Raw genomic sequence first — 12263 nt, forward strand, 5'->3', positions numbered from 1 at the left:
ATAAAAGGCTGAAACGCAGAGCTCAGTAGTAGTTATTAGGTGTGCTGTTGTATTCATGTTTGTTGTGCCGTGTATGTGTATCAGCTGATGCTAGTGGTATGCGGTATGCATCTACATGGTGGCGTGAATAAATAAAATTATTTTTGTAGTACATGAATTGGGCGGTACCTAGCGCCACCTAGCCCAGTGTAACTGATATGCGCCATATGAAACTGATATGAAATAATAAGTTCTGATATGAAAAGTTGTTTAATAAATATATCAGAAATAAATTCAGATAGTTTTTTTTTTTTCACTAGGGCGCGAAGTCTTAGATCTAGGGGGGTGGCCACCATAGTCTCGTCCTTCAATGTTTGCCTGAACTTATCCCAGTATATTGTCTTAACTTGTCGTTTCTGCGCTGGCCCATCGCGTGCCTTCCGAGTCAACGAAAATTGAAAAGTGATTGGAAAATGATCGCTCCCCCAGTTGTCTGGAAGGCACTTCCATTTGTGATGTTGTATGTAAGGATTTGCTACCCAAGTAAGGTCCGGGGTAGTGTCCTTCTGGCCGAAGCCACCGATCCTCGTCTTGATTCCTTTTTTGTTAGTTAGATGCATCTGGTAGTTGCTCATCTCTTCGATGAGCTTTTCCGCTCCGCCTCCGCTGCTTGCGTAACCCGAAAGGGTGTGCTGCGCGTTGAAATATTCTTCGTACAACTTGTGGTCCCGTGGGTACAAGTTGTGCAGATAGGCCACTCAGCCGTAGTCTCGTGGAGTACCTCCTCGCCTTGGTCTGTAGTACGCCGAGACGACTACCAGGTTTTGGAGCTGGTACGATACCCTGATGGCAACCACCTCCTGATTCTCAGTGCAAAACTTTGTAGTGTCTATTTGGTGCCGATGCCAGTCCTGGCGAACGTACACCATGGCCATCCCGGAAGGAGTTACTTATCCAGTGTTACTGCGTAGTTTTTGCCGTCTCTCTTGGTTTTCCACATGTCCTTCGTTCGTTTGGCACGTACATCCCCCATGCTGGAAAGCATCGACGCCGTGTTCGCGCTAACAGTGTCCGACAGTGCACATAAATACACGTACGAAGCGGTTTCACCGTTTTTCATGCCACAAATTTCAAATAAAAATGCTGTAAGGGACCAATTATTTCGTCTGCGTGACTGAGAAATGTTCCAATGTGCCTAGTACGTACAAATTATTCGTGATATTTGCTCTTATAATCGAGCGCAGAAAAAAAATGCATTCGCTTTTTCCCATAGAAATGCATTACCGGCAGTCAATTTATGACTGTTTGCTGTCTGCTCAAAATACAACAGCACACTAGCGCCACCTGAGCCTCTAGCGTTTATTGTAATGACTCTATGGATTTAAAAGTCTGAAAGAATTCGGCGTTGTCCGTCTCTGGAAACCTCGTATCAGTTCGCTACATCGCATCCCGTACGTTGAAACACCTATTGAATGATTATTCAGCGATGAAGAATTCCCCGCTATTCGTCGGTTTTGACGAAAAGTGACTAAGTCAGTTTGAAAGGCATGACCTCAAAATAACGTTGAATGTTATGCAAAACTTACTCGCGTTATTTATTAAGACGACAAGCAGAATTATTTAAGGAAAATATATACTACATAAAACGCAGAAACCGATGCAAAACGAACTCGTTTTTTTTATATTTATTTCTTGGTATAAATTAAGGGGCTTGTTACTCAATGCGTTGTGCTACGTAAGATACTTTCCGAAAAGTGATATATTCGTTCTAGAACTAAGCACGTCATATACACGCGCGTTTGAGAAATATAATTCGAAGACCCAAGAAACCTTCGAATAAAAAACCGCTTAAAAACACTTTTAGTAATTTTTTTTCTGTAGAAGCCAAGGCGCCAATTTAAGTCTTTTGCAATTCTACTAAGACAAAAAGGAACACCGCGGTGATTTGAAGCTGCACTTGAAGGCCTGCTCAAACTCCGTCATGGAACTGACCGTAACATTGCAGCGATGGTCGCTACGAGCGGGTCCTTTGCCCTCGCCAGCTTTGTAGTCTTGGATGTGTTGCTTGGACGCGCAGAATCCGTGGCAGTAGGCGACGAAGAAAAATTGCTTCTCTGTGAGTTTTTCCACGTGTGACTGGCGGTCCGGGACGTAGCAGGAGTCGCTCCGCAACGCCGCCAGCACCAGCTCGAGGGCTGCGATGTCTGGCACGTTCTCCGACAGCGTTTTCCTGCCGTAGGCGACGTTTGGAATGCGCTTCTCGAACGCCCGTTCTAGGCACAGCAGCCTCTCGTAGAACCCTCTGCCCTGCCCGTAGCCCCATGGCTCTCTGTCGCCCTCGTGGCTCTTCTCGATTTGGTCCTTATCGAAGGCGTGCATTGCGGTCTGCGCCATCAGGCGGCCCGTACCCGCGTACGAGAACGCCACGGATTCCGTGTCCATGAAAGGAGGCAGCATCAGCATGGCGGGAAGGAAGACCACCATGCTGTAAGGCACGAAGGCCGGGCTGAACGTCGAGAAAGACGACATCTCCTCGGTTTCGACAGCCTCCAGGTTGTACAGGAGCCGCCAGCGATCCAGGGCCATGGACCCCTGGTACCGCGTCATCTGGAAATTGAAGAGGTCTTCCTCCGCCCTCATCTTAAGGGCACTTAGAAACGACGTCAAGAAGGGTTCCTTGAACTGAGGCACGTAGTGAAACTGTGTCTCCAGGCCTAGAATGGAGTTGAGGTTGTCCGGAACGCCCAAGACTAGACGGGTGAGCTGAAATCGGTCTTGAGCGTACGCCGTCGGTTCGGGCATCATCCACTTGAAGAACTGACGAATCGAGCAGCGGAACTGTCGGTACATGTGCTTTCCCAGCTCCACCTGCGTTGTATCGAGGTGCCTCTGGAAGTAGATGGCGTTGAGGGCGAACGGCGCCATATACTGGATGTAGCCGCGGCACTTGACATCGTGCTCTTTGGTGTCCTTCATGGCGGCAGCGAAGAGGTAGTACTCCACGACCGCCGTGACCCAGTGGAGGCCAACCTTCGGGTTGTTCCTGTATTCGTTCACGAGGTTGTTCGTGAGGATGAGTCCTTCCACCTTCCGCACATACACGGTTTCGTTGGGCTTCAGGGTCAGCGGGAGGTAGTGGGCAAACCTCTCGCCCCACATGGACGCGTTGATTTGGGGCGTGTGGAACGACATCTGCGCGATCGTCTTGTAGGCGGGGTACTCGCTGCTTAGGCCCCGCACCCAGGTTCGAACCTTGAAGTCCACTTCTTTAACATCCTTCACGAATCCTTCGTTGACCCCTTGGAATTTTTCCACGGCGGCAAGTACCTCACTTGCGGGGTTCTGCAAAAAAGATATAATATATATGGGTGATTTCATCTCAGCTCAGGCACAGATTTAGGGTCGAATTTTTAATTTTGACGAACAAAGTATACGTTTTGGGGCAATTCCTATATTAAAAGAAGACGCAAACGGCGATTTCGTCGGATATTTTGTTCTCAAGTTATGGACCGTTGAAGCGGCCAAGGTGGAAACTGACGTTTTTCCAGCTTATCGGAAGTGCCATATTTCACTCCATCCCTTTTTCCTACTTTTTACGCTACATCAATATAACCTTTTTGGAACACTCTAGACATAGGCTTTTTCATGCTAATTAAGCGTCTCGGTCATAAAATTCTTAATGATTTTTTTTCTTTATATGTCAAACTGCCTCTCTGCGACGATATTTGACGAAGTTCAGCAAGCTGTGCTGTGTGACCTAATCAACATATTTTATGATCTTTATATCACCGTAAAGCACCAATTCATTTCTTTCTTTTGAATATAAATTTCATATTTTTTGATAAGTATATAGCGCTACATGGGTTCCTGAAAAACAGAAATTTCGCAAAACTGGCAAGGTTGGAGTCGATTTTCTGAAAAACCCCACTTTTTATTTCTTTTATTTTTTATTCACAGTTAGTTAATATAGCAGTCTATTAGAAACTGCTAACAGAAATTGTAATATATTGTTTGTATAGTGCTATTAAGACTCGAGTCTCGTGCTACGCGCGTTTTGAACGGGACTTCGCACAGGCGCTCTGCTGAGCAGAATTTTGGCCTATGTAAGGTTTTCTATTTATCGTTAGAAGTTACCTCAATATCCAACCATAACCATTAATAAAATTTGGAGTAGTGTACTTTAAAAATTTACTTCGAAGTCCGTATCCACAAAAGCGGGCACCCCCCCCCCCCCCCCCCCCCCCCAGCGCTTAGGTACTTTCTCCCAATACTGGGGAATGCAGATCGTCAGAGAATTCCTTGGGGTCTTTTGCTTTCGGCTTTGAGTTTGAAATACCGAACTTGACATGTAATTGCCATATTTTCTTATGTCAAACAGATATGCAGTGCATATACATATGTACGATTTAGTATCTGATGCTTAGGAAGTACGGTTTATTTTGTGCGCGTACGGACTATTTCGTAAAATAACAAGCATTTCGTAGCGTGTAAGGCTTCCAACGTGTTAGCCATGTGTTTAGGTTTCATTTCTCTTTTCAGTGATTCATGCCGGGTTACTTGAAGGGGCTTTGCAAGCACTTTTTTACTGAATTTTAATTTGCACCAAACCTGAGCGCACTGACCGTAGTAACTTAATGCAACTTTTCTTTTCTCGAATTTCGCTTTATTTTAAAAGTTATAGGCAAATTAGAATTACAAAAACAAGCAAAAAATAACCTCCCTCATGACGTCCTTGGTTGCTTGAGTGGCCGTGAACTAGAGGAGGGGTAGTGAGCTTAGCCAGCGCTCACGGCTGCCGCACTGCGTGTCGTCGGCGCGAGAGGGCGCCACTAAAGCGTGTTTTGGATAGGCTGTATACAGCGGGCAGCCAGGGCGGCTCTCATTGCATTTGCTGCGTGATTAAACACTAATTCGACATGACACTTCATTGGCAACAAACGACAGCAAACACGGGGTAAAGATCAGTTCAGAATGGGAGCCACTTCGCGCTGCCGTACCGCGAAATGGCCAAAACGCAAGACGAAGCTACTCGCTGAAGGCCTTCGGAACGCTCGGAGCCTGTCGGATTTTCCAGTCCGTAAACGACCGCAGCGCTGCCGCGTACATCCGGGATCTTTCCGCGTCGGTGCCTGCTCCCACTACTCTTTTCTAGTATGCGCCGCCTTTTCCACCGCTTGGTGGCGGGTATGTCGACGGGTCATTTCTTGTTTCCGTACTTTATAAATTGCATTTGTTTCTTTTCTGATGTAAAATACTGAACAAAAACCTCTTTTATAAATAATTTAAACGGTTCGCGCCACTTATGTTTTATATTTCAACTAAAAAGAAGCTTTAAGCGGCTCTGACCAGTAGTAAGCCCAGGACCAAAGACGTCACATTTCGCGCGCTTTCGGTACCGCGGGTCGCCCCCGTCGGTGGAGGGGGTTTCCGCGTCGTCCGATTATAATATGACGCACGGATATTTAGTTGCTCTCTCCGTTCCCGCTGGATTGCCCGAACCCCAAGAGACGTGGAAACCGCAAAAAAGGTAGACGCTTAAACATGATTGCAGGGCCCCTTTTTAAGACTTTTTTCTCTTGACTTAAGTTTGTCCGGGAGTCTAGATGGTATACGTATCTTCTCCGACTCCGTCAATACATAAGGCGAAGCTCACACACCTTGCAAATCACGCCAGTGCCAAGTAAATAAATATTCTTGGGATAAATATTGTTGCTTCTCTGGCTTTTACGCTCAGATATTGAGGTAAGTACTAATATTAAATAGAAAACCTTACATAGGTCAAAATTCTGCTCAGCTTAGCGTCTATGCGAAATCCCGTTCAAAATTCTTACAGCACGAGTTTCGAGTCCTAATAGCCGCCATACAAACAATATATTACAATTTCTGCTGGTAGGTCCTAGCAGAGCCCATATTACCTAACTGTAAACAAAAAATAAAAAAATAAAAGCTTTTTTTTTTTTTAATTGACTTCAAACTTGCAAGTTTTTCTAAAGAAAGAGTTGCAAGTTTGAAGTCGATTTTCTAAAAGAATCTCAATGGGAAAATGGTGGCCGACGGAGTTTTCGAACACATGGGGCTCTATGGCACCAGAAACCGAAAACGGGCTCAAATGGGCTCCATTTTCCCATTGAAAATTTAAGAAAATCCCTTATAACTTTTCATTGAGTTATCGGATCGGGCTGAAACTTTGACATCTGGTTTGACGCTACCTTCGGGTGGAGAATGAGCGTTCGCCGATGCCTAGCTTATTCTTGCGGTAAAAAAGACCGTGTAAATTTTTCTTTTGTGACACCCTGTATATATATATATATATATATATATGTATATATATATATATATATATATATATATATATATATATATATATATATTTTTTTTTTTTTTTTTAAGGGGTATTTACTGTTAGCCATAGCTGAGTCCGGGGCAGCTGAGCGTGAACTGAAGGCGGGGGCTTCCACGGTGTCTTTGGAGTGCGTATTTCACACCATCAAAAATGCCGGTCTTGGCCAACACCACCTAGAATAATCAAGACCTGCGATCAACCTCATCTTCCTCCATGAAACGTAATCAGAGTCGGATGATGCAAAATCAGAAATACACCCTTTTCTAAAGTTCATCAAGAAACATGGGCGGTCCCGATTGCTTCGATAGGAAGCGCGTGACTAGATTCGAGTCATCGGCGAACGCTGACACAGCGCTCGTCTCCAATCAGCGTCTTCGCTCGATCTTACTGTGATGACTTATTGCGGACATGAGTTGATTATTTTAAGTGATGTCTTGCTTCGGCTTTCTCGCCGTGCTTTTCAGTGGGCGGATCGTGAACAAAAAGAGTTGTGCATGGCTTAAGGAATGTTCGTGAGAAGAGAACATGACTTTTAGCTAGTAATAAATAAATCTAGACAATGGAAGTTAAGGAAGATGACTTACAGGGAATAATAAAGCACAGCAGCGATTGTTTGTCTATTTTGGGATGTCCCTCATTTGTAGGTCCCAAAACAGGCCGAATTGCCTGTTTGGCGATGCCCACAAAATAATCGGGGAAAGGAGTGCCGGTACTCCAAATGTAACTCTAAGCAAAACAAACAAATTCCTACTCTGTGGTGAGTAGCATCAACTTCAATGTGAGTGACGAGTGAAGGCCGTTTAACACAATACGATGTTTTCTTCTTTTTTTTTTCTTTGTCAGTAATCTGATATCCGTCGTTTTGTGATTAAAATCGCAGTAGCACTGCCAATGTTGCTTGTGTGGCAAATAAAAACAAATCTCCGTGGACGGTTGCTTATGTGCCTCGTGTGCAGAGGATTTTTACCGCACGAAATTGAAAATATCACCGATTGTCTTCACACAGTCGTTTCATGTAAAACAGTCTTTATCGTGAAACGCTGCTGTGCACTCTTGTGCTCGCGAGAAGCTGCTAGATGAAGTCACTACACTGATGACACAGGCGGTGGGTAAAGTCTACTGAATCACGTGACACTAATGGCACTACCTTTTAAATGACAATAGAGGTAGTTCTTCACTAAAGCTGCAGTCACTCTGTTCGTGCATCACACTGTCCTCCGATAACCCCTAAGCTGATACTGCGGTGGAATCGACGAGTGCGTTGGACCAGTCATACGTTGATCCTTCGCCACGTGATCACGCTCTCGCCCACATTCTCGCGTGAAGAGCAGGGTCAGATGATGAAGGTTGACTGGTCCGGCGTGAGCGTAGCTCTGGTGCCCCGTGGGTTCATGTACGTGCACCGTGAGCGTGGACAATAGCTTTGACCATAGCCTCCTCCATACTCACAAAGCCTGGCAGTTTGACGACGGAGCCATAGAGTGCCCGGCCGCAGATTTGGAACGCGAGGATCTAGTAGCACAGAGCACCAAGAAGCCATTTCTTGAGAAACCAGGACGTCAGCGTACAGCTTTTGCAGCGGTCAGGACCCGAAACACACTTTCGGGTCCGCGCGTCTCGCCGCAGAGGCTCGCGGCAGCGACGAGGCGCTGCGTTTCGGCGTCTCGCCGCAGCGGGGCGCCAGTCACCTGGCTCTCCTCTCATCCGTTGTCTGCCGCACCATCTTTTGTCCCTGTCGTTCGTGTTATTTCCTATCATCCCTGTCTGTTTGCGCTTTTAAACCTTACAACCACCTTTTCCATTTCGGCGGCCGCATCTCGTGGCGGTCTGCCAGGCTTTGTCAGAATACAGGGGGCTATGCTTTGACGAGCTTGCAATCGCATGGGAGTGCCCGCACGAGCAGACACATGGCGTCGTCCAGTCGCCCTGCTTGCAATAGTCTTTTCGCCGTAGAAATTGTGACAGACTTATCTGCGAACACGGATTAAGCCTGTTCGAAGTCTGTTTGCTTCATCGAACATGTCTCCAGAACTTTTTTGTATTACTAATGTCACAGGACCGTCATACAAAGAAGACCTCAGACAGTGTCTGCAGACTGTATTACGTATGATGTGTTAACAACGCGAGCGCGGCTTTAAGCTTGCTCGCTTCAAAGCTCAGATGCAGTGTCAGGCGTTACGGAATTTTACCAGGAACTAGAAATAAAAAGTGAATCACTTACTTGAAGCCAACTCGCAATAATGGGCCCTCCGTAGGAGACATGCAGGATCAGCCGCCTGGTATCCTTCAAGTTAAGTTTTGGCTGAACGATCATGGTAACAGGCAGATGGTGCATAAGGGCCATCTGTACCAAGACGTCCAACAGAGAATGACTGTGGGTCCCCTGGACGTCGACCCCTAGTCCAAACTGAGCGATGTAACTCGTGAGGTCCGACCAGTGATTTTGGTCTTTTGCGCCCCCTTCCTGGCAGATTTGTAGGGCCATAACGATCTTGTCCACGATGCTCTGCTGCGACTGGTCAGGTGTAATTTCGTCGGCCCAGCCAAGGAACAACTCCTTTTTCATGGCGTCAATGATGTCTGTAGCGCCCGGATAAGCACTCTCGAAATTTCCGCAGACATAGTCGTAGAAGTCCACGCAAGGGTCTGCACCCGGGTTCATGGATCGCTTTATCCTGCTGTACAGGAGCTCCCTGGCCTTGTTTATGTCCATAGGTGCTTTGATCTTGGGGGTAGGTGTGCCACCAAATAACGCGACAAGCAGAGCGCCGGAAATGACGACCGCCAGTACCGCGATCAAAATGTACATGCTGTAAGATGCAGTTTTCGGAGGGATCCTGAGTGTGGCCATGTTCACGTAAATGTTCTGGAAAGATTGAAGCAGACATGGAGACTATGAATGTAGGATGCAGCTAGTAAGTGGAAAAGTAATGTACGCTGTGGCCTATGGAAGGTTCTAGAAAAGGTGCACTTAAAACTTCTACTAGCTGTGTGCGCGACTTCTGAGCGCACACAGCCAGTAGCGACAGTTATTTTGCAACGTCCACTCTATCTCATAAAGATTGCCGGTCATGGAAACCTATTAATGTCAGCTTTTTCTGAGCATGCACTCTAAACAGCGCCCTCCAATATGACGTCCAGTGAATACCCGCTATTGCTTTTGCTAACTAATTATTGTAGTATACTTCAGAGACATTAAAGGGAAGCTGAAACGGTTTAAAACAATGAGGTAATGCATCTTTTTGGCGTGATTTTTTTTTTTTTTTGTTGAGAATCTAAATATTACCATTATTTGCTCTCACAACAACACTAAAGGTTGAAAAAACTATGCAGTTGCTCGCCGCCGCCAAGCTTCATTGCTTGGTCGAGCCATGATGTCATAAAATGAGCAGACGCGATCCTAATTGCCTCTGTCGCTCAACTATCAACTGGAAAACCTTACCTCGTTTCGTCCACGCTTCGCGTAAGCTCATCGGATTCACTGAGGTGCCTGCATCTTCTGTAGAAATATGCTCGGAACTGCTGGACTAGCAACCATTTACTGAAGATAAACATCATCTACCACAACCATTTTTTCCGAGATATGGAACTGTAACGGGTGTTGCTGCTATTGTTGCTATTGTCCAGCAGTGTGCTTGTCTTTTCTCTCTCTCTTTCTCTTCGTGTATCTTCCTATAGATTCATATGGCATCTTTCAGAAGCATGAATCACTAGGGTGCCTGCATGTCTGTCTGTCTCAGGGTGAAGACATCCATTGTTGCACTGAATGTGCCAGCGCGTGACGCTCTCGCGCACTCGGTGCATGACTTGGGCGGTAAAATGGCGTCTATGCATTAGCCAAAGCTACGCGCTCGAGCTGAGTGACACCGGATTGCGCGCACTTCAAAAGGCATGAAAAACAATTGAGCGGAAAAATGGCTGAGATGTCACCACTCAAGCAAAAGCGCGTGTGTATGAAGGCACTCTATGAATCACCAACTAGTTTAGTATCGACGATGCACGCGACGCTGGCTCTGCGAGTCGAGGAGCACGCGCAAGGAACCTTTCGTCACGTCATGTTTTCCCCTCTCCCTTTACTCTCTTTTCCCGCTATTGCGGAGGGGCGCGGTTTTAATGCATCCTCAAAGGCGTCTTTCTAGGTAATGCGGGCATGAAATAGTTTACTTTTTGAGATGTTCCTGCTGCTTCGAGTGGGATTAAAACAGATCAAGTGTTTTAATCAAATTCAAAACCGCTTCAGCTTCAGTTTAAGAAAGGCCCCTGCGTCTGAATTAGCTGATTATCCTTATAAGCTTGTTTTTAAATTATATCTTTTTATAAAAGAGGACCCTTGTTTTAGGAATTAGCGAGGTGCTTTGAAGATTACCTCCCCCAGCGACAACTAGCTTAGGAATGCTTGCATCGGAGCCCCTACCACCGCGATGCTGGCGGGCTGTGGTAGTGGCACCTCGTCTTGCAATGCAAACAATAATAATACAAAAAAACACCAGTTTCATAAACACTTAAAAAAACTCTTCAACCTAGCAAACCACACACCAAACACACTAACCTTAAAACAGGTAAAAAGGCAAGCGTTGCGAATGTTAAAATCGCATTGTAGGCTGAGGAGGCCGCCGTTCTCCCGCTGCGCAAAAAGCGTGATGTGGAAAGGAGGAACTTTCCCTGCTTCTTTCCATTATGTCTGTACGCTAAACCCAATATGCATGGTTTCCTTTGATTTGTCTCCCGCTTCCAAACTTGTTTTGTGCCACTAACAGCCGGTATACTATACCATGCGGATCATTTGTGGCGTCACTGAAGAGACACTCCATTTATATCGAAAACTGGAATAACGGTTGCTCTCAGCTTGTCGTCTGCAGTTTAAACCTCATGAACGGTTTAGATTGACGCCGATTTGACTACCATTTTTTGTTACTTTTGTCTGCTGAAGATGTTATTTCTACTGAGTTATATTTCTTCCTTAAAAATGAGCGATTACTTGAAGCACAGACTAAGCAGTAGTAACAATCAGCACCGCTAAATGAAGTCCCTTGCAATCAAGAAAACCTCTCCAACTCGAACATTCATTTTGCGCGTTTGTTCTTTTTTGATTTGGGGTTATTTTTAGTAAGAATGATGTGTTTTCTTGTTTTTTCATGGTGCCTATGACTAGAGCTCAAAGATCATCAAACTTCAGGAGGCATCCTTGTTAATAAAGTGACCAACTTAGGTGCTATCAGAATATCTAAAAATATGGCAACGAAGCAGAAGGCTTGGCGTATGAATTCCAAGTGAGCGGTTTCACGTGCCGACCGACGAGCCCAAAAAGTGGAAAAGGCTTTATTGCTTAGTTGCTGCGTAACTGACATTTCCGTTTTAGGGTAATGGCACCCAAGCTGTAGAAATTCAGCCTCGATCATTTGTTGGGGGGATCTAGATGACTTTCGATGGGATAGCTCGTAAAACCAACCAACATTTCATTTTAATTGCTTACCTGCTTGATTTAATAATTGCATAAACTCCGACGATGACTGTTGCAACCTTTTTTCAGGTGCGCGATGTTTCACGCAGATGCCGATATCTTATTACCTACGTTTGGGGAGAGCTATGACTATCTATATCCTTACCTTCTGAGACGTCTCCTGATCGCCTTGTTGTTTTGCCGACATGCTTGGCGCTGACTGGGGTCTCCCTGGCGCCATTTCAGACAGATTAAGAAAGAACAACGCGTTACAGGTTCGCGGTGAGACAAAGGGAACAGATCAACGGCTCCGAATGTTCCGAACCTCGAGGAACACGAGCGCGTTATTATGGGCAATCGCGTGACAAGCACAGCGTGCCATGCACGTTTTTTAGTACATAGCTTTTTTTTTTCTTTTTCCCAAGAGGCTCACTGGAAAACAAACATTATCGTGCTGTAATGCCTTAACTTTATGTTGGAGGACCTCCTTTACCCCTATTC

The 12263-nt window shown here is 45.7% G+C and overlaps 1 protein-coding gene across 1 annotated transcript; it reads right to left on the reverse strand.

Annotated features, from left to right (window-relative positions):
* Positions 1 to 1896: 1896 nt before the first annotated feature.
* Positions 1897 to 11970, reverse strand: LOC120838972 (endothelin-converting enzyme 2-like). The gene is made up of 3 exons (XM_040209146.1): positions 11929 to 11970; positions 8544 to 9188; positions 1897 to 3321 (listed from the first exon to the last, which is right to left on the reverse strand). The coding sequence occupies exons 1-3, from the start codon at positions 11968 to 11970 to the stop codon at positions 1897 to 1899; spliced, it is 2112 nt and encodes a 703-aa protein (XP_040065080.1).
* Positions 11971 to 12263: the final 293 nt, after the last annotated feature.

This window comes from Ixodes scapularis, unplaced genomic scaffold (assembly GCF_016920785.2).
Source record: "Ixodes scapularis isolate PalLabHiFi unplaced genomic scaffold, ASM1692078v2 PGA_scaffold1__304_contigs__length_218370807, whole genome shotgun sequence".
NCBI lineage: Eukaryota > Metazoa > Arthropoda > Arachnida > Ixodida > Ixodidae > Ixodes > Ixodes scapularis.